This window comes from Trichomonas vaginalis, chromosome III (assembly GCF_026262505.1).
Source record: "Trichomonas vaginalis G3 chromosome III, whole genome shotgun sequence".
Lineage (NCBI taxonomy): Eukaryota > Parabasalia > Trichomonadida > Trichomonadidae > Trichomonas > Trichomonas vaginalis.
Genome location: NC_067205.1, coordinates 5,342,113 through 5,369,617, shown reverse-complemented (window position 1 = coordinate 5,369,617; position 27,505 = coordinate 5,342,113). Strand labels below are relative to the sequence as shown.

The following is a 27,505-nucleotide window of genomic DNA, read 5'->3' as shown; positions in this document are numbered from 1 at the left end:
CTTTACAAAATATTTGAACTTCTTAGACAGAGAACTTCAAGAAACGCCATGTGAAAGTTTAGATGAAGTTCTTCTCCACTTTCAGAAAAACTTTTAAATATATATAAATGGCAGAAGATATAATGGTTTATACTATTACGACTAAAAACCCTGAGTCATATAATTCTATAACAACAAACTTACAAAGTCCTCAAGGACGATATTGTAAACTAACCTTAAACACAATGACGACTAAAGCCTGTTTTGCTCTTTTGACACCAGAAGACTTTATTGTTGTGAATGGTAAAAAATACTCCTTTGAAGATACTTACTCAGATATACCACCAACAGGTTTTGTTGACTTATTTAATACTTTAAGTACGGGTGTAACATGTGCTGCAACTAGAGCAGGTTTCATTATGTTTGGATATCCGACTGAGTTTACTATAAACGATATGAGCTATAATACAAAACTTATTTCTGGTTTTTACTACCAACAGTTTCCTATAACAGGAAAAGGTGTCATACAAGGAATGTCTGTTCCGTTGACTTTAAGTACACCTATTTTATATATTGTTTCAAACTTAGGTTCAAAGTGTTATTCGAATGTTGACAGAAACTATTATGACCAAAAGATACTTATGCGTATAAACAATACTTTCTCTGCTGGTTTGCCTATTGTTCATTCGAATGCAGAATTTTCAACCTTAGTGAACTCAAACACTTTGGCAAGTATAACGTTGACATTAGTTGACGCAAACTTTGTTCCTGTAAAACTTTTATGTCCTATGTATTTGTCAATGACGGCAGAAAGTTTCGAATTGGAAGATGCAACTGGTGAAAGTATTGTATTACAAGAACAACTTCAACAACAAATAGCTCAAGAACAACAAATGCAACAAATGCAACAACAAAGTCAAGAATAAAAAAAATATTTTTTATTTTATAAAAATGTACAGAATAGATGTTTCAGATTTTTATGACTTCCAAGCATTCAGAAATATGTGTCCATTTAGAGACTATAACAAAGCAGTCGAGAATTTGAAACGTTTAGTCATTTATGTCGACTCTGCCCCAGAATGTTATGTTATGAAAGAATGGGATGTAGTCTTTAACAAACCTAAAGCAACAATAGTTTCAGAACAAGAATGTAGACAGAAACTTAAGAAAATAAAAGTTGTACAAGTTGGCATGAAGATGTTAGATGCTTGGGATATCTTATTGTCAAAGTTAGAAGATTTTCAGTTCGAGGTATAAAGTTCTATACACCTTCTCCAAACTTCTATTCTATCTTCACTGGATATAAATACGAACAAGTAGAATGGAAAGAAAATTATAGAAGCTTGGTTAGACCATGTCAAAGAAATTATATGCAATGGAAACGAAAGAGTCTATGAGTATATCTTATGTTGGTTTGCAAACATCTTACAACATCCAAGTGCTAAAATGAAACTGCTCTCATTATAATTGGAAAACAAGGAACAGGTAAGAAACACATTCTTTACAGATATTTTGTGCAAACTGTAGAAGGTTATTCGAACCCGAATATGACAAACTTAGAAAACATCTGTGGCAAGTTTAACTCCTCAATAGAGAATATGAAACTTATAGTATGTAACGAACTTCAAAGTATAGATACAACAAAAGTTTTAAACTCAGATGTTTGAAGAGTCTTATAACAGACAAAGTTGGAGTTGTTGAAAGAAAATATAAAGACCAAAGAGTTTGTGAAAATGTTGCAAACTTCATTATGGTTCAAACAATGCTGTTCCGATGAAGTTAGAAAGTTCTGACAAAGATATGTAGTTGTCAGAACGTCAGATTCTCATATGCAAGATACAGAATATTTGACGACTTAGCAGAAACTTTGACATCTGACTTTTACAACCACTTGTTCTCATTTATGACATTAGATATTTCAAAGTTCAATCCAAGACAAATTCCACATACCGAAGAGAGACAAACATTGTTAGAAGCAAACAAGAGTGTATATGAACTGTTCATAGATGAAACTGACTTTGAGTTTTAGATGAAAGGTCATTGTACGATTCGTATAAACAATATTGTCAAGAATATGGTTATATGACAGCGTCTAAACGAACATTCTTGGCAAATGCAAAGTCTTTTAGACGTACAGAAAGGTGTATATACAAAGAAAAATTTTTATGAGTAAATTTTAAAAAAATATTTTTTTATCCGATAGAAAAGATGGCAAAATTCATCTCAGTAAATAAGTACATGTCAGGACTTAAAGAAGAACTAGACCCATTCACATATTTGAATGTTTACTTCTACCATTTTGAAAAGTCTTCATTCAGCAAAGTTTGGAACATCGAACCAGTTAAGTTTGCTATTGTGACTAAAAATGGTGCGAAATTTGAAGACTTAGACATAGAAGGTTTGTTAGCAGTCAAAGAAAGTTTTGACAGAAGGTTTTCAAACCTTAAAAGAAGGCAAAGCATACAAACTTGTTATACCTTATGAACCAAAGAAAGCAGACGACTATGAATATTATGAGTCTAAAGTTGTAGAAGTTCAAGGTAAATTGGGTAAAAAGATTTTAGAGTCTAAGCCAGTGTTTACTCCTAAAGAGGAAGAGAACATTGACATTGACCCAGAAATGTTCTAAAAATAAAAATTTATTTTTACATGTCAAATTTCTTTTTCTCTGGAACTGGTTCAGGTTCTTTCTTCTCTTCTTCTACTTTCTTTTCTTTCTTTTCTTTCTTCTTCTTTTCTGGGTGTTATGTCAAATTTGGCGCAACTATATTTATGTAAAAGTTCTTTGTCCTTTAATAGCTCATCTATTCTGTTTTCTATTTCATCTTCAAGAACGGCGCATGTGTCTTCTTTGCATTCTAAGAAATTTTGTTGGACTTCATCTCTCCAAAGAGGCGTCATCTCTGTCAACAAGTCTGTCATTGACAAATTTTAAGACTTCTCTGCTTAATGTTTTATGGTTCTTGTCATATTCCCAGAAACAGAACCTTAGAACAAATTCCCCTTTCTTGTTTACACTATGTAAGATTTTATGGTCGACAGATGTTTTGCTGTCGAAAAGCTTGTCTCGAATATAGATAGCGAAATCGCTAGACATTTTCTAAAAGATAAAAATTTTAATTTTTCTAAAAATATGTTAGAAAAAAAGTTTGCTGACATTGACAAGAAATTTGAGAATGTTTTAAACAAGAACAAGAGGAAGTTAGAAAATGCTCAGATAAAACCTATACATGACAATTCTTATTTGCTCAGAATGGTATAACAGGTCTAATTGCACCACCTGGGTCGGGTAAGACTTTCACTTATCTTAAAATGGCTGCACAACAACAAGAACTAGATGAGAAGAACCCATTCTATGAGTTAGTTGTCATTTGTAGTACTTCTGGTCAATTTGACCAAACCGTCAATTCGTTCAAAGATATTATAAAGAAGTCTAAGTTAGTATGTATAAAGGATACTGAGTTGTTAGATTGGATAAAGAAGTACCAAAGAAGAGTTTTGAAGTATAATGCTATAAATGAGTATATAAATTCTAAGTTTAAAGACCCAAATGAGGAAATGCAGAGAATATTAGAGAAGAAACACTTCAGAAACAAACAGAAAGAGATAGAATACATTTCGAAGAAATTGCAATCTTACGATTGGAAGACATACCCTCATAGATGTCTTCTTATCTTAGATGACTTTGCTTCTCATCCTTTGTTAAAGAATAGAGAACAAGACATGTGTCGAATTCTTAAGAAGCTCAGACACTTTAACATCTCAGTTGTCATTTGTGTACAGACAGCAAAGAGTTTAAGTAAGGATGTTAAAAGAATACTTACTGACATTATACTTTTCCCCGGATTGTCCGAAGACGATTTCATGGAACTTATGAAAGAGTCCATGGCAGGTAAGTTTGACAGACATGAACTATGGGAGAAGTACAAAGTCATACAAGACCCTCATACTTCTTTCAGAATTCATATCTACGCAAACAAAGTTCAAATTGTAAAAAGTCAAGCTTGAAAAATGTAAGTGTTTAGTCTTAGTAAGTCTGTTGTGGTGCTGGGGCTGTCGGTTCTTCTGGCTTTGGAAGGCATTCAGGAAGAGGGACGTGAGACATTCGTTTGTGTCCTGTCGGAAGGAAGAACTTTTCCTGTTGGAAGGAAAATTTTTTCCTGTCGGATGGAAAAATTTTTCCTGTCGGATGGAAAATTTTTTTCTGAAGTTCGACCAAAAAGTTCTCAATTTTCGAAAATTTGAATGGTTTACGGACGGACAACTGGAAAATTTTTTCCTGTCGGAAGGAAAAATTTTTTCTGTCGGAAGGAAAATTTTTTCCTGTCGGATGGAAGAGTTCTTCCTGTCGGAATGAAAATTTTTTCCTGTCGGAAGGAAGGACTCGGAATGCCAGAAGGATTTGACAAGGCAATTTACTTTATAGAGCTACCTGAGCCATCTGAAGTCAAGCTTGAAAAATAAATGGTTCATCTACTCTACTTGTTTGAAGTTGTCAAAATACTCTGTTATTTTTTCCTTTAACAATGGCAAATCTTCTTTGAAGGTAAGTATTGTACAACCTTTCATATCATAGTGTGTTTGAGGTAACGTATCTTGAACTATTTGTTTCACATCTTCATTTGGGGTCATTGAAATCGGTAAGTTTTCGCGATAGAACCAATTTCTGTCAGATTTGTAAATCTTAGCAAGGTCGTAAAAGCTTTTGTTGTTTCTTCTGACTAAATGCAACATAACCATATCTTTATCTTCTTCATTTTCCATCTCTTCAGTATAAATCATATACTTATAGTTCTTTTCCTTTCCTTTTGGTACCGAACGTGGTATTCTTTTCTGAATGTTTTTGTCTTTTGCTTCAATGACTTCATCTTTTGCTTCAATGACTTCATCTTTTGCTTGAAGTTTCTTTTCCATCTCTTCACGTTCTTGTCTATGAATTTCGTCAAGAAGTCTGTAAACATGCCATGCATAACGAGGCGAAGCCCACATTGCAACAGCATTTACAAGAAGTCTATGTACATACCAACCTCTCAAACCATTTGGCAAATTTTTACGATTTTCATGTGTTTTATGCAAGACCGAAAAAAGTCGGTCTAGAGAAATTTCACTCAAAAGTTCTTGTGTGCTTTGGTTTTTGAACCAGTCGTCTGTATGTTTGGTGTCTGGAGCAAAACATGCTGTCAAAATACTTTGCATTTGGTACATATCGTCTTTGACCGAACGAATGAGACGTAACTGTTTGTTATACTGTATGTACTCATATTCTTCATTTATGGCTTCATGAACGATAGCAGTTGTTGTGTTCTCTGATGTTGACATATCTGTCTTTACATACAAAATAAAAAAATAAATAAAAATAAAACTAACTTTATTTTTTCTATCTTAAGGAAATTCATGATTTTCATGAGTTTTAGGCGACCCCGAAAAAAGTCGGTCTCGCTGTGCTTCACTGTTTTCATAGAGTTTTGGCGACTACGTTTTCTTACGTACTCGCTGTTCTTCACTGTTTTCGTACGGAATTCAGCAAAAATATAATTTAGGTGAAGAGGTGCGATCTCACCTGTTTTTTCACCTGTTTTTTCACAAGCGTTTTACATGGTAAACGTTATTTTTACATTATGACACGAAGTGAACATTGACACTTCGTCAAAAAAATCCCTGAAATCATATCTTACATACAAAATAAAAAAATAAAATGACACTTTTTCATTAGATAACTGTTATTTTTTGACGAAGTGAACATTGACACTTCGTCAAAAAAATCCCTGAAATCATATCTTACATACAAAATAAAAAAATAAAATGACACTTTTTCATTAGATAACTGTTATTTTTTGACGAAGTGAACATTGACACTTCGTCAAAAAAATCCCTGAAATCATATCTTACATACAAAATAAAAAAATAAAATGACACTTTTTCATTAGATAACTGTTATTTTTTGACGAAGTGAACATTGACACTTCGTCAAAAAAATCCCTGAAATCATATCTTACATACAAAATAAAAAAATAAAATTAGCGTTATTTTCTGACTTTCACAAAAGACCAAAAATAAACGCTTTACATGTATTTTTCAGCAACTTCGTCAAATAATTTTATAGCTTTATCTATCTCATCTACTTCAAACGTTTCTTTACCTTTTATGGGAGCACCATACATTTTCTCAAACTTTTCAAGTAGTTCTGTTTCTGCAGCTCTCATATCATTAACAAACACAACCTTGACTCTATTGACTGTACTGTCATATCTTTGAGTTATATTATATGTTCTTCCTATCTTATATCTCTTTGTATTGAAGTCCTTCGGTTTCTGAACGATGTAAAGTAAGCCTTCACTGCAACGTTCCGTATCGAATGAACCATATGTTATGAAGTTATATCCAACAACTGGGTCTAACCATAACAAAACTATTGGTATAAGACTTTTGTCGATGAGATATGCTGCAGTTCCATGAAATGCTACCGATATCATAAGCTCAGGATTTCTTGTCAAAAATTTCTGAGTTGAAGCATTTCTAACCCAGTCCTTCGGTTTCTTTCCAAATGGAGATATAATGTCTGACAAAGAATATTTGTTGTATTTCTTTGAGTATCTTACGTTTAAATCACCTATTCTAACCAATTTGGTGTCATTGTCTATCTTTTTAACTGTTTCAAACTCAATGTTTGTCATTTCTGTTCTTACATACAAAATAAAAAAATAAATAAAAATAAAACTAACTTTATTTTTTCTATCTTAAGGAAACTCACTGTTTTCATAGAGTTTTGGCGACTACGTTTTCTTACGTACTCGCTGTTCTTCATGATTTTCGTACGGAATCTCTACCCTCGGTTCTCCGAGGGTAGCAAGCATATGCCATTTTACTCAGATTTTTGGTCATTTTTCAGCAAAAATATATTTTAGGGTAGAAGGTTAGATCTAACACGTTTTCTACCCTCGTGAATTTTCATGATTTCATCGTAAATGTTTTGTCAAGACTTCTTCGTAAATGTTTTGTCAAACATGAACGTAAATGTTTTGTCAAACATGAACGTAAATGTTTTGTCAAAACTTCTTCGTAAATGTTTTAACAATGCCGAAAGTTTCTTTATACTTCTTCTTGACGTCAGACAGAAGGAAATCTTCTGCTGTTGGATAGTTTTTGTCAAGACTTCATTGTAAATGACCAAAAATATATTTTATGTTAGAATGTTAGATCTAACATGTTTTCTAACACGTTTTCTCACATAACTATTTACAAGCGTTTTACATGGTATATGTTGCGATGGTTCATGACTTTAAACAGTTTTGTAGCTTCTATTTCTTCTTTTAGTACATCGAATGTTTTAACAATGCCGAAAGTTTCTTTATATTTCTTCTTGACGTCAGATAGAAGGAAATCTTCTGCTGTTGGATAGTTTTTGTTCAGAAATGTCAACATGTCCATTTTATCTTCTGCTGGTTTCTCTGCTTCTTTCTTTAAGTCAGCATAGTCGTTTCTCATTCTTTCTATCTCTTTGACGGAGTAGTTATATCTCCTCATTGCTGCTTTACATTTAGAACATTGCGGGTTCATTTTTGCGTTATATTCTGAAACCTTACCAGCTAAAACAACTAAAGCGTCAATTGCTCTCTTCATCTCAAACATAGCGGGTCTTATTTGTTTGTTCCATACTTTACCTCTTCTATCTTCATCTCTTATCTGCCATACACATTCAGCAACTAACGAAACAAAGTTGTCGTAGGTCTTAAATTCTTCAGATTTATATATGTCAGAAACATTCTTATATACCATGTCGCAATCTTTGTCCATAACCTTATGGTTGCAATGAAATCCTAGAAACTCATAGTTTACCTTACGAATGAACTTCTTTATTTCTACTGAGTCAGTTGGTTTCACTTCTATTTCATCGAATTCAGGAATAGTGAGTTTTTGTTGTTGGATTTCAGGTAGTTTAGGCAAATGGTCAATAATGTCCTCCATTTCATAAAGATACTGTTCATTTGTTTCATCTTTCGCACTACAGTCTAAATTACTTGTTAAAAGTTCTTGCTTTATCTTCTGGATTTTTGTTTCGAAAGTATATGAAGAAGGAATGAAGCTTTTCATCTCTACTAACATAGATGTTGGATTCATGACTAAAGAGTTTGGTGCTGTAGTTGTTTGAAGTGTTGTTGTGCCGATTGTTGACATTTTTATTTTTTTATACAAAATAAAAAAAATAAAAAAAATAAAACTAACTTTATTTTTTATTTCGGGAAAATTCATGAAAATTCAAGAGGTTAGAAAAAACAGGTGAAAAAACATTTACGAAGAAGTCTTGACAAATCATTTACGAAGAAGTCTTGACAAAACATTTACGCTCATTACGATGAAGAAGTCTTGACAAAACATGTACGATGAAGTCATGACAAAACATTTACGAAGAAGTCTTGACAAAACATTTACGATGAAATCATGACACTTTTTCATTAGATAACTGTTATTTTTTGACGAAGTGAACATTGACACTTCGTCAAAAAAATCCCTGAAATCATATCTTACATACAAAATAAAAAAATAAAATGACACTTTTTCATTAGATAACTGTTATTTTTTGACGAAGTGAACATTGACACTTCGTCAAAAAAATCCCTGAAATCATATCTTACATACAAAAAATACAAAATAAAACTAACTTTATTTTTTATTTCGGGAAAATTCATGAGGTTAGAAAACATGTTAGAAAATATGTTAGATCTAACATTCTAACATAAACTTTATTTTTGGGTCCTTTACACTCATTACGAAGAAGTCTTGACAAAACATTTACACTCATTACGATGAAGAAGTCTTGACAAAACATTTACGCTCATTACGATGAAGAAGTCTTGACAAAACATGTACGATGAAGTCATGACAAAACATTTACGAAGAAGTCTTGACAAAACATTTACGAAGAAGTCTTGACAAAACATTTACACTCATTACGATGAAGTCTTGACAAAACATTTACGATGAAGTCTTGACAAAACATTTACGAAGAAGTCTTGACAAATTCAAGAGGTTAGATCTAACCATCTACCCTAAATTATATTTTTGGTCCGGGAACAACTTTCTCTCAATTGGAGCTGTAGCATAATCTTTGCGTAAGCGGTTCAGACCTTCATCGAACTCTTGGTCTCTCTTCGATTTGGATTGAGATTGGAATTGCTGGAACATCCAAGGGTTGGGGAAGTAAGGCATAGGCAGAGGAGGGTAGTTCGGGAAGCCTTGTGGTGGGTAGTAACCTTGAGGTGGAAATTGGTAGAAATTCGGAGGTACTTGCTGGAACTGAGGTTGCTGAGGAGACTGTTGTGGTTCTTTAGGTTCCTCTGGTTTGGGAATGGACTGGGTTGGTGGGACGTGGGACATTCGTTTGTGTCCTGTCGGAAGGAAGAACTTTTCCTGTTGGAAGGAAAAACTTTTCCTGTTGGAAGGAAAAACTTTTTCTGTCGGAAGGAAAAACTTTTTCTGTCGGAAGGAAAAACTTTTTCTGTCGGAAGGAAAAACTTTTTCTGTTGGAAGGAAAAACTTTTTCTGAAGTTCGACCAAAAAGTTCTCAATTTTCGAAAATTTGAATGGTTTACGGACGGACAACTGGAAGAGTTCTTCCTGTCGGAAGGAAAAATTTTTCCCTTTGTCCGGAAAATTTTTTCCAGTTGTCGGGAAAAACTTTTTCTGTCGGATGGAAGGACTCGGAATGCCAGAAGGATTTGACGAGGCAGTTTACCTAATTTAAATAAACGACTGCGTAAAAGACTACTTGCGCAAGGTCATGAAGCCCCAAGGTCAAGTTCACCACTATTTCTGGAAGGGCTGCCTTGAATCTCGAGACTTCGACTGAAATTCCAATTCAAATACCAGAAAACACTCCTTTCGACGACATAAAGCAAGCAAAGAAGGAAGCCATTATAAAGTTCTTTGCCAAGCGTCCTTGGATACTACTTCCAAACAGAGAGAGTCCAATTCCACGAATTATACAAATTCTCAGAGCACTGTTCCACTTCTCGGGTCAACCATTCTACATAACCTGTGAAGGCGACATCCAACCAGTTCAGTAAACCTTAACGTTTAACTTCACTTTTTTATGTTTTTTGTGAAAGTGTCAAAAATAAATTGTTTTCATGAGTTTTCTACGATGTTAGAAAAAATGTTAGATCTAACATGCTAACATAAACATTATTTTTCAATACTTTTTCAGCACTTTTCCGTAGTTATATATGAAAGACAATTCGAGATAAAAGTCATAGTACAATGGAATAATATGTTGCACACCATTTGTTGTGAACCAAACTTGAAAGTCAGAGAAACTGTTACTAGGTGGTTCGTAGAATTTAGAAGCAAAGTCATAAAGTCCTTACCATACATAGAAAACTATTGTTGCTTGAACTGAAACTTGCATGACACATAACATTTTGAGGGTCAAAACACGTTTCTATAAACTGTCAAATCTGCTGGTGGAAGTATAAATTGAAATGGACCATCTGGTGGTAATGGTTCGTTCTGGTTTAGTAACGAAGAAATTGTGCCAAGAACGTTGTCTACTTTCCAAAATAAAAACTCTGTATCTCTTGGAGGGTTAATTTCAATCTTTTGAAATGAAACGGTGGAGTTCATCTTGTCATATTCTAGTTTCAGATAGTATGTTCCATTTAGTAAAGAGTCGTATTTTTCTGAAATTCCAATAATATTTGTTCATTTGAGTTTGAAAGTCATTTAGAGTTTTCTCAAGACTTTCGTCTGAACGAACTGTAAAGATTCTCATTTCGTCAAATTTGTCTATTAGACCATCAGAACCTTTATACTGCCCATGAAAATATACTGCGAACATAAATGCGTTAGTTCTATTTGAAAACAAAACTCTTCTAAATCCTATTGCTTTGCATCTGAAGGACTTTGAAGCCAACGAATTGGATAGTCAAACCTGTATACTCGGGATGAAATTTTCATTGAAATAGTCCTACCAGCATTTGTAAAGATATAGTCTAACGGTTTTATCTGCTACTTTTGTTCTTTTTTTTCAGCCTGAAGCATTTAATATATGTAAAAATATATTGTTTTAAAATTGTATGCCATTTCATATTTCTCATCTAACAACAAGTTTCCAACTCTGCTTTATTCTAGCAGACTCTGCTTTTATTCTAGCAGATTTCTATCCATTCTATATGGGGGCATTTTAAAAAGAAAAAAAATATTTTTTTCTTTACTTAACATAACCGCCTGCTGCCATAAGTCTTTGACGCCAACCCATACCAGCTAATGAAGGTTGACTGGTTTAGTTTCCAACTAAACTTTGGTTTTGGTTTATCTTCAGTTTTTGTTTTCTTCTTCTATCGGTTTTTCGTCACTTTTCGGTTCTCTGACTTTACTTCACTTGCAGGAACAGTTGTGTCGTCAACATCTTCATAAATATCATATGCCATTTGTTTTTGTTTTCCTTTCAACTTTTTGTGTTTGTTGTAAAGTTTAGAATATTTCGACTCTAAGTCAATGAGATGTTCTATAATGAACTGTTGGTCAGTGAAGTAAACTTTTCCATCTGTTGTCTCGAAAGCTCCTTCAGACTTCAATATTTTATTTGTGAGAGTCTGTTTCTTTTTTGAGATACTTGCCGTTCCATTTTTATGAAAAGTGACTTTGTAGTTAGGGTTGTATTTCCAGACCTGGCACTTTCTATTATTGAATTTTCTCTTCATCTGTAAGTTCTTTGACAGGTTTTGACAATGGTTCTGAACTTTTTGTTTGTGGTGTCAAATCTACCGTTTCAACTTCTTCGGTCATTTCATCTCAGTAAAAAATTTTAGTTTGGTTTGTTTTCAACTGGTTGTTGTTGTTTTTTAAGTCGGTCTAAAACTTCCTGAGGTATAGGAAGAACTTGACAAACACGTTGTGTAACTGCTGGAAGCCGACAAATCCATCTTGAACCCATTTGTCTCAATGCTGTATTGTTCATTTCATCTCAGTAAAAAACTTTACATTCCCCACGTTTGAGGCGGTTGAGGTTGGTTATTGTTTACCCATTGTTGTGCATGGTTATATCCTCTGTTAAAGAATCTTTCACCTTGGTCCATATAGTGTCCTGCTTGGTTATAGTAGTCATTTGCTTTGTTATAATAGTTTCCTGCTTGTCTTCCTACATTGTCCATCCATCCTTGAACTTTTCCTCTTGTTTCAGGATTTGGAATAAGATTTGTTGCATCTCGTGCTACATCCCAACCTTTCTGTACAGTTTGTATAATAGGTTGTGCTTTCTCTTTAAGTATACCTAATGTACTCAAAATCTTCCTTCCAACTCCAAATACACCTCTGGCTATTGTTCCCACTGCGGGCAAAAATCTGGATGCAACTCCTGCTAATGCGCCAAAATAAACCCATTTCTTATAGGATAAAAAATGACGAATCCAAACAAGGACCCCTATGTTTCTAAAGCGACAAAGAAAGCACTCATGGTAAAAATCTTAGTTCAACACCAAATGCTTGGTTTATGGATATCTTGGAAAACATTCCGAGAGTTAGAACAGATGGACCACCATACTGGTTAATATTTGTTGGTCAAAACACAAGATACTGTGAAGCCATACCATTATGGTCCAAAAATATTTTAGATGTGAAAACTGCTTTGACAATATTCGTTGACAAATACCATCCAACAAAACTGACATCTGACTGTGAAAGTTCTTTCAAATCAGATGATGTAAAAAACTATCTGCGTTCAAAAAATGTAAACCTATTTCATTGTCGACCAAAACCATTCTGCTCTTGGTGTCATTGACGGTTGTATAAAAATGTTAAGAGACTTAAACCAACCACAAGGTGGTGAAGCAAATGAAATGTCATATGACGACAAATATAGACACTTCTCCATGGCAAAGATGAGACAAGTTTTAAATATTTACAATAGCCGTAAACAAAAAGGTTTGGGAAACCACTCCCCCGAAGAAATGAAAAAACCCTGACTTAGAGAAAGACTATATATTTAATAATTAGTCAAAAGAGACAAACAAGAAAGAATGCCGGGCTTCAAACTTCAGAAAGGTGACAAAGTAAAATAGAAATACCTAAACGCGACCCATATGAAAATACTATTGACTATGACAACAATGGGAACCCGACAGGTACTCACATTCGTGTTCGTAAAAATAGAAGAAAGTATACAAGAGAATATTATGAAGTTTTAGGCAAACATGGCAAAATGTACAGACTGCAAGCAGAAGATAAAACGACTATTGTCAGACCTCGTTTCAAACTTGTCAAAGTTCAAGGTGGTATACTTTCAAAGACAGTTCCTAACAAATATAAGACAACTCCTGACGAATATGCTAAAGAAGTTGAAAATGACGACTAAGCATTTCTATACCATGCGTAAACTGTCATGTAAGGTGGCATGTATTCTTTACTTTGTCCCGTTGTTTGCGTATATCCTGAAACGCGATGTGTATGGTTTCCATCTCCCTGAGTGTTACCCAGAAACAATTTATAGCAAACTGAACGTTGTCTTTAACATCATATCCTTTACCTTTTGTCATTGCCGACCAATCCCAAAATTTATGCTTATGCCAACCTGCTTGAGATGTACTTAAATCTATGTAGTGACTATGTGCAGGTAAATTTTCACCTGAAATCGTTTTACTTCCACCTGTTTCCTTTGAAGAGTTTGCACAATACAAAAACCTGTCGACTATTTGAGTCCAAGTTCCAAAACCCAGAACTGTTTCTGGATTTGTTGAGTTCATTGACGTATAAATAGAGCCTATAGGATATAATGTTTGAAGTATTTCTGTCTTTAATGTTTGAAGCTCTTTTTGTCTGCTTTCTTGTCATATAAATCTTGAGCAGTGAATTTAATATTATATTCATCCTTCATGACATAAACATCTTTACATCTAATGTTTCTCATCGTCGTTATGTCGTCATCCGATGTTAAACCTTGTGGAAAGTTAGGAGGTTTACAATATAATACATCCCCACCAGTTACGTCAACCGTTCCTTCAATACTTTCTATAGCAACAGTTGTAAAACTTGTATGTGTATGGTTCTTATCTGCTTTCTTTTCAAGGCTAACGTTTAAGTCTGTTATTTCAGATATAGAATGTGTATGTCCAACGGCACTTTTCCTGTTTAAGGTTTCTTGTAAGTTTGTAATATTTGCAATGGTATGTGTATGTCCAACGGCACTTTTACTGTTTAAGGTTTCTTGTAAGTCTGTTATTTCAGATATAGAATGTGTATGAGTCTTTTTAGAATATTCGTTTTCAGCTCTTGTCACTTCACTTGACATTTTATTGTCAACATATGTTTTGTCTGCTAGTTCAGGATGAGTATGTTCTTTTGTTGCATAAGCATTGTTAGCTCTTTCTTCTTCTTTTGCTATTGCATCGTCTACATATTCTTTGTCAGCTTTGTTGTCAACATCTGCTTTCAAAAGAAGTTCATTTATAGGTTTCTCGTTTAAAGTTCCTTTTGTTGGATTTATACAGACAGTATTGTTCTTCTTGTCTTGAAATAGAAACTCATCTGTCATTGGGTTTAATGTCAGTTTTAAGTTTCCTTCTTTCAATGACTCAGATATCTTAGAATAGTTTGAAAAGTTTGTTGTGTTCTTATTTAGAGCTTGCATAATGAGTTGTCGGTTGTGTTGTATTTCTCTCATGGAAGCAATATCTTTCGACATTTTTATTCTAGATAAAATATGCTTTCAATAGAAAAAGAAAATTCAAGAGTTGCTACAACTAAACCATTAGATGAACTTTTTACTAATGTCGGTCAAAAGTTTGAGACAGAGACCGTAAAGCATGAAGGCTATCGTTTTGACTACCCATTAAGATGGCTAAGAGACCCATCTGTCACAAAAGCTATTGGCTTTCGTAGAATGAAGTTCATTTCAGAAGCCATACATGGTTTCCCATTTACGGTCGGTTTTGAAGTTCGATACTATAACAAAGAAAAACGTATGTATGAGAAATTTGAACAGGGAAAACTTTTACAAGTTAGTTTGCTTGTAAACTTAGAAACAACTCTTCAAGCTTTTCAAGAAAAAATAAACGATATCTATCTCGAATATGCAAACCAGTATAACATTGACGAAGGAGAGTACCATCTCGATATTATTTATGACAGGAAAAATGCAACTGTTAAAATCAATAGAATAGAAGACCTTGGAGAAAACGTTTATATTTCTACAAAATATAACAACTTGGCATGGTATAGATTTATGAGGATGTTAAATCAGCCTGCAGCATATCCAGTACACCCAGACTTTTATGAAGTCGAAAACCCTAATGGAACATATGAAAATATTTTCGACCCAGATGCTATTATTGTTCATGCTTCATTTTCTGGCGCCCAAAACTCTTTCTTATGCTTAGCAAATGACTTTTACGAAAAACCTACAAAGTTATACGAACCACCAAGTGGAAGTATTTCAGACTTTCAAGTATGGTTTACTACAGATGGAAGAAAAAGAATAATTCCATTATACCATGCGTTTTACTTAGAACTTAGTTTCATATACAACTACTATCGAACGGTAAAAATATAATTTTTAATACGGTTGAGGTGTTGGATTTGGTTGCCAACTAGACTGTGGTGCAGGTTCAGGCTGTTGTATAACAGGAGCTTGTTCTTCTGGTTCAGGGTCTTTAGGTATAATACCAACAAACTGACCTACCCTTTTACCAATATTTTTGACACCGTTCCAAATTCCTCTTCCTACGGTTTTTTATTCCATTCCATATACCTCTTCCAACATTTCGAAAGAAGTTTCCTATCTTACTGAAGAAACCCATTTTACTATATGTAAAAATCTAATGTCCGCCTAGTCTCTTACGTTTCCTGTTGAGTTCCATAGCATTCTTTAACTGGAGCTCATACATTCTGTTTCTCCTCTGGTAGAAAACATATTCTGGGTCAACTCCTGTGTTCGCGTCATCTGCATAAAGTTGTTTATATCCCACTTCAGGGTTTGTATAAAACTCTTTCCATCTCATATTTGCATACCATGGTGGCAAACCTAACGCAGCGTCATTTGACATGGCAGTTTGCATTTGTACATCTGTTGGCACTTGACCATAGTTTGCCATTGCAGTTTGTATTCTAACTTCATTTGGAATATTCTCTGGGTTTGGTTGTCCAGGTTGCTGTGCATTCGCTAAGTTCTGTGCGTCCATTTAATATTAGATAAAAATATCTCTTACGAGTACATATACTGAACATTTGCAGGCATTGGTTCATCTTCATATTCTCTGTACTTTTCTGCCACGTCAAAGAAATAAATGACACAATGGAAAAAACCTAAAACAAGTAGTCCTATTTCAAACCACATTTACTTACTAATAAAATTTCTTTGTTATGACACTTTCTCCGGTTTATAGGACCTCTCTCATATTCTATCTTGTCATATCTAAACTCATAGTCATGTATGTCCTCTAACCATCTCATAACGGTTTCCAAACCACTTTTATCGGATGTAAAGTAAAAGCATGGATGGTTATGTAAAACGTCTAAAGTTTCTAAAGAGTCTCTCAAAGTCCAGTCTACTTGGTATTGAAAATCCCATGTGTTATAGAACGGTGGGTCCACTATAAAGAAAACATTTTCCTTGTCTTTATATTTTTCATACAACTCTGTCCAATGACATCTCACAAACTCTATACCCTCAATATATTTTTCTATGTCCTCTTTGAAAACATTTGTATAGTTAAGATATAAAACTTTTGACATAAGTGTTTCAATGTCATGAACTCTTATAGAACCACTATATAATAGTCTAGCAGATATACTATCCCAGTCTATATATTCTGCTTTTTTCAAAACCTCTCTCACAATATTTTTCTTATCTAATGGTATACGTTCCATCTTACCTATAGGTATCTTTTCTTTTAACTCTTTCAATATATTGTTTGTGTCTGGTATATGTTTGAGACGGTCCATATAGTTGTCGAAGTCATTGCATATAATCTTTGAGTCTGGGAATATTGTATGGCACAAATGGGATATATAGAAACTTCCACCGAACAAATCTACAAATGTTAGACCATTCGGTAGTTTCTTAAGTTCTCTCAATATAATATCTTTACATCTACTCTTATTTCCAAAGAACGGTAACGGTGGTTTTGTAAAATTCATTTATATATAATAATAAAAATGTTTTTACCTGAAAAGTGACAGAAAAGTGACAAAACATGAAAACATATATAATTTGTGAAAAGCGACACATTATATAATGTTTTCGACCCAGAAGAAGGCTTCTCAAAGTATACTTCCTTGGAACGCCTGTAACTTTTCCTGTAGCGACGATAGACCCTTACTTGTCCGGACAAAGTTATACTAAACATCTTCAGGGCTAGAGGGCACGAAGTGCCTGGAGGCCCCACTACCTTTTTTTTTTTAAAATATATAGAAAATTACGTTTTTATTATATTTCATGAAGTAAATTTCAAAAAATATAAAACTCTCTATCAAAAAAAAAAGCATGTCATGAAGCTCTTTGTCAGAATGAAATAAATAAAGTTTAATGATCTGTAGCGTGGATGTATATACTTGCAACAATTCTTTAGGTAAAAAAAATCAAATTTGATATAATATAATTTCGGGCTTCAGTTGGCTAGGCTTGCCCTTCGGGCAAGCCCAGCCAACTTCAGCAAAATAAATATATTATGATTATAGGAAATGAGTTTATACAATTAAATTTGAATTTGTGCGATTAATATTATATTTCAAAGATTATTATGTAAAACATACGAGAGATTTTTATATCCATCGAAGTGGTTTAGGGAATACTTTGAGATTTTAGAGATTTTTCGAAAGAAATATTGAAAGCAAAGCATTTATTAAGAATTTGTTGTGAAATGAATACACTTCGATGAGATATTACATCAGTTTGTTACTTGGCAAAATTAGAGCTGAAGTCATGTTCATAAATGAAGAAAATGTCTTAGCTATAGTAAACGGTTGTAATGTATTTGAAACATTAATAGTCTTATTGTAATCTGATATCTATGCGATCATAGATATTTGTTGAGAAAATATTTCAGAAATTATGTAATTTGTAAGGATATTGAGGAGCTCTAAAGTTAAAGATTAATTAGGCATGTGATGACAAAGAACTTGTTATAGACGAAAATCTAGAATTTTAGAATTTTCAAAATTCATCTGTAACCAAATGGGCATATTGTGAATCATTTAAGGTATGATGGAACACCAATGATGCATTAGATCAATGTGATACATTAGAAGTTTGTGCAGAAAGTCTGGTTAAGAAAAGATGAAAATGTGAAATGAAAAAACAATATTTCTCTCAATTTTTCAAAAACTCTTTGCCTATCGTTTGGGAAGCGGCGCTTCACGCCGCTAATTATATTTTGAGAACAACTTTGTTTGTTTGTTCGGCAAACTTATTTCAACGAATTACGATTTACAATCAGATGTAACATAATGATATCAGATTGATTTTGACTTTTGATAATAAAAAATTATTAAATAATTTGAAAAGTTTTTTTCTTCGCTATTTGATTGGCGCTTTGCGCCAATCAAATGGCTCAGATTAATAATATGATATTATTTTAAATATGATGAAAATTTTTGAGTGAAAGCTATCAAAACTAAGTCTTAAAAAATAGATATTTAAAAATGGTTTTTGATTGTTACACTACTTGTGAAAAAATGTCGATTGATCTTCTATATAAAGGCATTGAATTTAGTTTTGAGAAGACTTTTTTACATTTTGCGAATTATTAATTAGTATATCATTAAGATCATATTGTATTAAGTTATCAATTCTCTTAAATTTTGAAAGCTTAAGAAATTTAAAAGCACAAACAAATATATATTATTAAAATCATTTTATTGATCAATTTAAAAAATTTTGAAATTTTGAATTCGAATTTAAATCTAAGCTTTAATAGTTGTAACAGAATAGGAAGCATCACAGATGTCAATTTAGATTAATGAAAAGTTGAAATTTTTCCAATAAAATTTTATTAATTAAAAAAGATTCATGAAATACAATAATAGTAATATAGATATTTTATACAACATGTTATATAAGAATCACTATAAATAGAATAGCTTTAAACAAAATAATCAAATCAAAATTTGTATCTGTAAACAGCAAGAGTGTTATATGCTAATATTATGTGTAACTACTCATTGGATAATGAATGCAATATAATACATTGATTTATTGGCTAAAGAAACAAAATTATATCCTTCAATTTGGACAATGCGAAATTTTTCTCATTTTTTTGAATTGCATATATATGAATTTGCAATTGAGTGATATCAGCGAGAAACTTATATGCACGTTTAACTTTATCAGATTTCAAATGAAAACATGGATTTCATTGATTGTTTTTCAATACGAGCTCAACAAAAATGATACAAAGATGAATAAGTAGTAGTGCCCCTAAAAACAAGGTAAAAAACGAAAAATTAGCAACAATATACTTAATTTCGGCCAATAGGGTGAAAAGTGAATATGTCAAAAACATTTATTCCATCATCTTGTTATCTGTACCTCACGACAGACGAATATAAAGAGATATCAATTTCCAAAATTTTACCAAAAAGAGATTAGGCCTAATTTTTACGGCCAATCTTTATTATTTGTTACACAGATGCTAGATCCACTACTCCCCAAAACAATTCATTTTTTGAATGGCCCTGTTTTTTAGGCCTTCATTTTATGAAAAATGCCAATATTATACGAATCTTAATATATTTATTTTTTTGTTCTCAATAAAGGTATTCAAAAGCCAATATAAACCATTCAAAATTGAGAGGAAACTCATTGAGAGGCTCGGAATTCGAGTAGTGAGGAAGGGTAAATTTTGAGAGCCAAAATTTCAAATCCCCTCAATATTTCAAAGCCCTTCTACTTAGATTTTGTGACTACCTTATATATATCATCTATCGGCGCGCTCCACGCGCCGATAGATGAATGAAAAAAAATTTTTTTATAACAAAATGTCAATGAATCATTTAAATGAATTTATCTCAAGTGTTAGATTAGCAGAAACAATCGAAAAGATGAAGTTTATCATAAACACAGAGATGGCTTTCATTAGGGCTGAATTAAAGAAAGAAGGAGCAGTGAATAATCATTTTTTACTTACAGAGATCGTATTTCTTGATACAATTGGCGAAAATGTCAGTTGGGCACAAATGTATTCGGTTCAGCTTATGGCGAACAAGTCTTTTGTCAAGAAAAGAGTCGGATATCTTGCAACTGGTCAATTACTCGATGAAAGCTCAGAAGTATCAGTATTGGTTACACAAACATTACTCGGTGATATCCAATCTCCTAATATATTAATACAATGCTTAGCTTTATCGTTCATTGCAAATTACGGAACGAAAGAAATATGCACAGAGACAGCTAATACGATCCAGAAAGTCATCAAGGAATTGACGAATAAAAAAGTTCTCAAGAAAGCAGCCATGGCTTTGTACAAAACAATGGAATTTCTCCCAGAATTAATTCCATCATTCAAGAACAGCTTCCAGACACTTCTTAATAGCAACGATAACGGTACAATTATGACAGGAACAAATTGCATCCTCAAAGCTCTTGAAATTAATCCGAAAATGGCTGATCTTTGGAAAATCTTCATCAACCCTTATACAATGATGCTTAAAATACTTGTAACATCGAAACCACCACAACAATACGCTTTTGGTGTCACTTTTGACCCATTTTTACAGTGCAAAATCGTCAAAGTCTTAAGTTTACTTAATTGCGATTCGCAAGTATTCCTCGACCTCCTACAAGAGATTGTCACATCAACAGATGCAAGAAGGAACGCTCAAAGAGCCATTTTATACCAATCTGTCGAAGCAATTGTAAATGTTACAGAAAATTCATCACTTAGAGGCCTCGGATACAACCAAGCTGGTAGAATGTTATCATACAAAGATCCGAATATCCTTTATGGAGCTCTTTCGCTCTTCAATCGCGTTTTGTACCGCGATAATATGATTATTAACCACGAATCGAGCGATTCCGTTGCATTACAACGCTACAAGAAGCATATTGTTAGATGTATTGATAACGCCGACTCACAGCTCCGTAGAGTTGCTCTTTCCGTCATTTTGGCTTTGATTGATGAATCTAATGTGGAAACAATTGTTCCGGAGATGCTCCAGTACATCAGATTGGCGAACTCTGATTTTAGGGCAGAGCTCGTGAACAGATTATACTACGCAGTTCTCAGATATTCCAAAGATTCTCATTTTATTCTCAAATCTGTCGTTGATATCGTTTTTGAGAACGGAGATTATTTCGGTTCGGAGCTGATCACCTCATTCGTTGACTACGTGTTCAAACATCCCGAAATTAAAGAGGAAGTTTTGCAATCTTTGCCTCCCTTCTTGATGAAAGTCGATAATCAGGCCGCATGCCAGCTCGCCGCATATATACTTGGCGAAATGGCCACTGAATTCGATGATTCGACCATGGAAACAATGATTGAATTATTAAACATGCCACAGACTAAGGATCAGTCTAAAATGATGATACTCACGGCATTAGCAAAATTATGTGTGAGGTTTAGACAGTACGAAAAGATCATCCCTGTGATGCAGAACGCATTGAATAATAATAATGTTGAAATTCAACAGAGAGCTGGCGAATTGATAAATCTTCTTAATATGCCAGAGTTTGCAGAAGTTATTTTAGCGCCAACTTCAGAAGTTTCCGGCGAAATTCAAGAAAATGCTGCTCATGAGGTCAAAAAACCAGAAAAACAAGAAACAAGTCCAGACCTTCTTCTCAACAACCTCTTAGATTTATCTACACCAGCTCCTGCCCAACCAGCAGCTCAAAATATGCCAGATCCTTTGAAAGAATTGTTATCTACTCCAGTTTCTCAACCAGCTCCAGCTCCAGCACCTGTCCAACAGTCCTCTCCACTTCCTCCGCCTCCAAACTCCTTTGTTGTCATGAAAACAGTTGATTTTGTTATATTTGGTCAGAGCCAGATCAACCAAAACAACCAGAACCAGGTCGCTCTGATGCTCACTGTCATTCCCACCACTGAGAAGATGCTTGTGAACTTCGTAATGGAGTTCAGAGTCCCTGTTGGTTGGAAGATCCTGCCGAAGGAGCCGTCGGAGAAGGTTTTGAGGCCGATGAAGGAGAGAAAACCACTGACACAGCTTTTGTATCTCATGTCTAACGGAGCTCCCTTTGGATTGAACATCGCAGTTTCATATATGATGGGCTCTCAGCCAATTCGTGAAGTTGGGTCAATCCAAAAGCTTAACTGATTAAAATTGTTGTACTTTTATACCATAAATTTGTCATAAAAACTCTATAAATTAATATTTTTTTTTTCTTTGTTTTCAACTCATTGAGATAGAGATTTATGATATAATTTTATAGAGAAAGAAACAAAATTGTGATGACTTATATGATAGCATTACTAAATAACTAAATAAAAAAGAGTTTTGAAGTTACTATAATTTTTCCTCTCCTATGACTCTATGATATCATCCATAAAGATTACTGATATCAATCACTGTTTTTATTAGTTTCTGCCCAAATTGACAATAAAAAACATCACATTCAACAAATGTTATTCCAATACATCAATATACACATCCTTGATGAGCAAAAATGATTCTGTAAAATTAAGAATTATAATCCATATTTCCATAAAGTAATGAATTAAAAAATTATTATCACATAAGTTATAAAAAAAGAAATAAATATCATTTTTTAGTTCGAGCAGAATTGTCCAGCAGCCAATCTAGCCAATGGAATTTCATCTGATTCGCAGACAACACCAGCAACTCCAACACCAGCCAAGAACTTGATTGCCTGTTGAGAAGCTACCTGTTTTCCGCAAACAACAATTTTCTTCGATGATTTCTCGCATGACTTCCTAATTATATCTCCAACACCTTGTTCATCGAACACCTGGAACGGGTTCGCCTTCAGTATATTCCATGCATTGTATTCTGTCATGAAAGAGTGCTGTGCGTCCTCTCTATACATACCAAACAAAGTCTGTGTCAATCCTTCGACATCAATATAAACAAAGTCAGAAAATTCAGAAATTTTGTCGCTTGTCAAACAGCTTCTTGCGCATTCCATTGAAGAACCAACTTCCACTTCAACTTCCTGAGCCTTTGCAAGCTCCCGGATCTGCTCTTTCAAGCGGCGGACTTCTTTGGCTTTTGTAACTAATGGAATCAAAATTCTGACACTGTTTTTGCCAGCGGTTTTGACAGCAGATAAAATTGAATTTACCAAACAATCTAAGAGAGGTTTAACTGTCAAAAGGAGTCTTGCACCTCTTGTACCCATCAACGGGTTACTTTCATTGTGTTTTCTTGTCTTTTCGATGAGTTTCTCCTTCTCCTGGAGTTGTTTTTCTTTTTCTTCATCGAAATCTTTGTTGTTTTCTTTCATCACTCTGAGTTTCGCGATATCCGCTGTTAACTCCTTCAAAGAAGGAAGAAAAGCGCCAAGAGCCAATGACAACAATCTCACAGTCGATGTAGATTTGTCATTTGCTTTGATCGCATCAGCAATAATCGGAGTGATTTTGTCAGAAATTTCCTTTGAAATTGATTCATCATTTTGGTTATCAACCAATTTGATGATCAGCTCCTTCGCGTTGTTGAGAATGATGGAGTCCATGCAGAGAATGCCGAGAGAGGCTGCTCCAAGAGAAAGACTCTTCTTGACGTCATCAGAATTCGAACAAAGTGAAGTGACAGAAAATTTATCTTTTCTGATTTCATCTGCGACATTCAATACGTCCAAGATGTTCTGCTCTGAGAGTTTCGGTGTGAGAGGGACAGCGTTCTGGTACAAGAAGCCTCCAGCGATTGTTACGACTTCTCCTTCCTTCAGCGCGATGTCGGAAATCTTCAAACAGTTTTCTTCGTGGTCGATGATTGATCCTTCGATTCCGAAGACGCCTGGCTTGCAGAGACTGCGTGCAATGAAGGCGGCGTTGGAGAACTCTGCGCCGTGAAGGGAAATAACACCGGAAGAGGCGGCAACGGCGGCAATGTCTGCACCGGTAATTTGGGATTTGACCAAAATGACGTTTTCTCCGTTTTTAGCACGCTCTATGCACTTAGCGTTGGAGAAAACAATTGGTCCTGATGCTGCACCGAGTGATCCTTCGGCTCCTTTGGCTAAGGCTTCGCTTGGAGCTTCGACAAGCTTATTTTTATTCGCATTCGAAATCGAAATCGCGTCAATAAGGTTGATGGCCTCTTTCTTGCCCATTCCACCCTTGATTGACTCGTTGACGATGTTGAATGGTCGCTCATCGCCGAAAATGGCTTTGTGAATGTGGGTCACAAACACTTTGTTTGCGCGGTTGACGACGCCGACGACGAAGGGGAAGTCGATTCTGGAGTCAATGCGGGAAACAATCTCTGATCCGGTCTTATCAACTTCGGATCCTGGAGAAAGTGGTCTGTATCCGTTCTCTATATCATCAAGAGAACTCTGCTTGCAGAACTGGCCTGAAATACCTTTCTTGCCGGTCTCTGAATCGTAGTTCGTAAGGATAGCACTGTATGAATTTGCGTCGTAGTCTCCGAAAACGTGCTGTTGTATGAAGATTGAGAATCCGGATGAGAACTTGGTCTCGAGTATTGTGTATTCCTTAAGAATGGCTTCAATTGCAAGCTTGAGTTGGTCTAAAACGTTCTGTGGGAAGACTTTTCCGGTTTTACGTACGACAATTGATTTGTAGATCTTTGTGAGATGGATCCAATCGTATGGTTTGAAGTTGGTGACGTGGATTGAGCCAGTGTAATCCAATAATTGATCGAAAATATACGAGAACTCATCACGATCAATTCCGTATGCGATAGAGGCAAGTGATGAAATTAAGCGTGGATAGAGCTGATAAGGTAAATCGCGTAATGTTGAAGAAGTTGCTAATTCATTTGCAGTAAAGTCATTCATTCCGATACCATCGATGCCTGGTAATGGTGATGGGCCTGTTGCTGTTAAGAAAAGAGGTCTCTTCTGACCAAAGAATTTGGCGACTCTTTGTTCAAGCGAATGAAGATGCTTTAAGATCTCATCCCAGACTGAATCGGGTAATTTGTTTCCATTTTCGACGTATTTTTGATATGCTGCATCTGTAATAACAAAACCATCCGCAATATTTACGTTTGATCCGATAATTTTGGCTAAATTGACAGCTTTCTCGCCACATAGTTCTTCTACTTTCTCCCATGAGCCGAGTTTCCTTAATAATGATGGAACATCAGATAGAGAAATTACTGTGTCCATTCTCTATCCAAATAACGTTTTTTTTTCTATGGGGAAATCGTTGGTGTAAGACCCTAGAAAAATAAATTATTATCTTACAATAACAGTAGATAGAAGCGTTTAACTCTAAAATTTGTTTAAAATAGATTTTTTGTATTGATTTGCGAAATCAATTCTCAAAATTTCATTAGAATAGGTTGGATTTGAAAAGAACAACCTTTGCCATACATCAATACTTTATAATTACAAGCTCAATAGCATAATTCAATTAGAGTCTTGATAATATTGGAAAAAACCAGAATTTTCGAAAAAGTGACACCAACTATTAAAGTTATTTTATTACTAGATTTATTTACAAATTATAAGATAATATCATTAACCGAATATATTTTTAATATAAATAAAAAACTTTTTTTATACAAAAAATTACAATCAATCGATAAATATTATAAAACATTTATTCCAAAAAGATTAAGTAATAGGTGGGATCCTGCATATAATATAATTTTATGTCATAAAGCTTACAAATTTTAGATGGACCACAGTGAGAATGTGAGTGGTTAATTTAAAGGTGGTCTGATAAAGATATCGAAGCTTACTCAACACAGCATGAAGCAGTTTCTAATACACAATCTTACTAGTGGTGTTTCGGTCGCCAGCGCTCTCATAGGGGTGCTGATTTCAAAAACCACTACTTCAAATTATTCAACAATACTCAATGCAGCATGAAGCAGCTACTACTGCTGTATCTTACTGGTAGTGTTTTGGTCGTTGGCTCTTGCACAGTCTCTCAGATTTTCAAAATTTTTTTTCAACACTATCTTGTTTCGCTCTCAGAAAGCTATCCTACAAAGACATCGAAGCTTACTCAACACAGCATGAAGCAGTTTCTAATACACAATCTTACTAGTGGTGTTTCGGTCGCCAGCGCTCTCATAGGGGTGCTGATTTCAAAAACCACTACTTCAAATTATTCAACAATACTCAACACAGCATGAAGCAGTTTCTAATAAATATATACATATATAAATATATATATATAAATATATACATATATAAATATATACATATATAAATATATACATATATAAATATATACATATATAATATATACATATATAAATATACATATATAAATATATACATATATAAATATATACATATATAAATATATACATATATAAATATATACATATATAAATATATACATATATAAATATAATATATAAATATATACATATATAAATATATACATATATAAATATATACATATATAAATATATACATATATAAATATATACATATATAAATATATACATATATAAATATATACATATATAAATATATACATATATAAATATATACATATATAAATATATATAATATAAATATATACATATATAAATATATACATATATAAATATATACATATATAAATATACATATATATATAAATATATAAATAACAAAATACAATCAAAAAATAGTGTTTGAAAATTTAAGGTTAAGTGTCACTTTTTCGTAAATTCTACCACGAAACAATAAGAATTACCGAAAAAGTGACAAAACATCAAAAACAGGGAGGGGGTCTCAATTTTTATTACTTATATTATTTTACAATATTTATATAAATACTCTTTATAATATATTTTACTATAAAATTATACCTCAAATTCAAATATTTAAAATATTATTTACATAATTATCTCAAAATTATATTTTTATATATTATTTTTCATATGTATAAATCATATAATCTATATCTATGCAAATCTCATCTAAAATTTTTTGAAACAAACCGCTACCATTTTATAATGGTCCATCTTAAATTCATCATAAATTCTGGTACATGTTAGTACCAGAGTCTTCAAATCTCAAACACTCTGGTAACAACATGTACCAGACGCGAGTTTCCAATGCCCTCGTACGATTTTCTATTAAGATCTTCTTGAATGAGAAGGTCTTCATAGAAACTCGTACGAGGGCTTCTCTTTTAAATACTCTGGTACCTGCTGGTATCGGAGTCGACTTTACAGCCCTTTCCCCAATTTTGAAGCTGGGGAAAGTTTTCAAGCAATGAAAGGGAAGCTCTCGCTATGAGGTGAAAATCTAGAATTTTTACCTCATAGCGAGTAATCCTTTGTTAATTGCTTGAAAACTTTCTTCAAATTATCAAAATTTCGAGGAAAGTTTCCTTGCTTCAAAGTAGAGATGGAGCCCTTTGAGCCACTGCATATAGGTCAGTGACTCAAAATACTCCATCTCTACTAGAAATCGCCA

General features: G+C 33.7%; 13 protein-coding genes across 13 annotated transcripts, besides 2 other annotated features; 5 read left to right on the top strand and 8 right to left on the bottom strand.

Annotated features, from left to right (window-relative positions):
• Nucleotides 1-14,221: part of a mobile genetic element that runs on past the window's edge.
• Nucleotides 108-905, top strand: TVAGG3_0646260 (uncharacterized protein; the record flags this gene model as incomplete). Its single annotated transcript, XM_051241457.1, has 1 exon — nt 108-905. The coding sequence occupies one exon, from the start codon at nt 108-110 to the stop codon at nt 903-905; it is 798 nt and encodes a 265-aa protein (XP_051088044.1).
• Nucleotides 3,328-3,987, top strand: TVAGG3_0646250 (protein of unknown function, DUF4106 family; the record flags this gene model as incomplete). Its single annotated transcript, XM_051241456.1, has 1 exon — nt 3,328-3,987. A coding segment is annotated over one exon (660 nt), but the record flags the coding sequence as incomplete, so codon positions are not given.
• On the bottom strand, nt 4,007-4,302 carry TVAGG3_0646240 (uncharacterized protein; the record flags this gene model as incomplete). The annotated part of the gene is made up of 1 exon (XM_051241455.1): nt 4,007-4,302. A coding segment is annotated over one exon (296 nt), but the record flags the coding sequence as incomplete, so codon positions are not given.
• TVAGG3_0646230 (KilA, N-terminal/APSES-type HTH, DNA-binding family) lies at nt 4,585-5,298 on the bottom strand (the record flags this gene model as incomplete). The annotated part of the gene is made up of 1 exon (XM_051241454.1): nt 4,585-5,298. A coding segment is annotated over one exon (714 nt), but the record flags the coding sequence as incomplete, so codon positions are not given.
• TVAGG3_0646220 (organellar and viral DNA polymerase type B) lies at nt 6,042-6,374 on the bottom strand (the record flags this gene model as incomplete). Its single annotated transcript, XM_051241453.1, has 1 exon — nt 6,042-6,374. A coding segment is annotated over one exon (333 nt), but the record flags the coding sequence as incomplete, so codon positions are not given.
• On the bottom strand, nt 7,216-8,097 carry TVAGG3_0646210 (organellar and viral DNA polymerase type B; the record flags this gene model as incomplete). Its single annotated transcript, XM_001298560.2, has 1 exon — nt 7,216-8,097. The coding sequence occupies one exon, from the start codon at nt 8,095-8,097 to the stop codon at nt 7,216-7,218; it is 882 nt and encodes a 293-aa protein (XP_001298561.2).
• TVAGG3_0646200 (uncharacterized protein) lies at nt 9,305-9,446 on the bottom strand (the record flags this gene model as incomplete). The annotated part of the gene is made up of 1 exon (XM_051241452.1): nt 9,305-9,446. A coding segment is annotated over one exon (142 nt), but the record flags the coding sequence as incomplete, so codon positions are not given.
• TVAGG3_0646190 (uncharacterized protein) lies at nt 11,783-11,935 on the bottom strand (the record flags this gene model as incomplete). Its single annotated transcript, XM_051241451.1, has 1 exon — nt 11,783-11,935. The coding sequence occupies one exon, from the start codon at nt 11,933-11,935 to the stop codon at nt 11,783-11,785; it is 153 nt and encodes a 50-aa protein (XP_051088038.1).
• Nucleotides 13,175-13,327, top strand: TVAGG3_0646180 (uncharacterized protein; the record flags this gene model as incomplete). Its single annotated transcript, XM_051241450.1, has 1 exon — nt 13,175-13,327. One exon carries the CDS (start codon nt 13,175-13,177, stop codon nt 13,325-13,327), a length of 153 nt encoding a protein of 50 aa, XP_051088037.1.
• Nucleotides 14,222-14,671: 450 nt separating the features above from the next.
• On the top strand, nt 14,672-15,171 carry TVAGG3_0646160 (uncharacterized protein; the record flags this gene model as incomplete). The annotated part of the gene is made up of 1 exon (XM_051241449.1): nt 14,672-15,171. A coding segment is annotated over one exon (500 nt), but the record flags the coding sequence as incomplete, so codon positions are not given.
• Nucleotides 15,172-15,785: 614 nt separating this feature from the next.
• TVAGG3_0646150 (uncharacterized protein) lies at nt 15,786-16,148 on the bottom strand (the record flags this gene model as incomplete). Its single annotated transcript, XM_051241448.1, has 1 exon — nt 15,786-16,148. One exon carries the CDS (start codon nt 16,146-16,148, stop codon nt 15,786-15,788), a length of 363 nt encoding a protein of 120 aa, XP_051088035.1.
• A 3,796-nt stretch (nt 16,149-19,944) lies between these two features.
• On the top strand, nt 19,945-22,290 carry TVAGG3_0646140 (adaptin, alpha/gamma/epsilon family; the record flags this gene model as incomplete). Its single annotated transcript, XM_001302438.1, has 1 exon — nt 19,945-22,245. One exon carries the CDS (start codon nt 19,945-19,947, stop codon nt 22,243-22,245), a length of 2,301 nt encoding a protein of 766 aa, XP_001302439.1.
• A 378-nt stretch (nt 22,291-22,668) lies between these two features.
• On the bottom strand, nt 22,669-25,247 carry TVAGG3_0646130 (phosphoenolpyruvate dikinase-related family; the record flags this gene model as incomplete). Its single annotated transcript, XM_001302439.2, has 1 exon — nt 22,697-25,246. The coding sequence occupies one exon, from the start codon at nt 25,244-25,246 to the stop codon at nt 22,697-22,699; it is 2,550 nt and encodes an 849-aa protein (XP_001302440.1).
• A 1,513-nt stretch (nt 25,248-26,760) lies between these two features.
• Nucleotides 26,761-27,505: part of a mobile genetic element that runs on past the window's edge.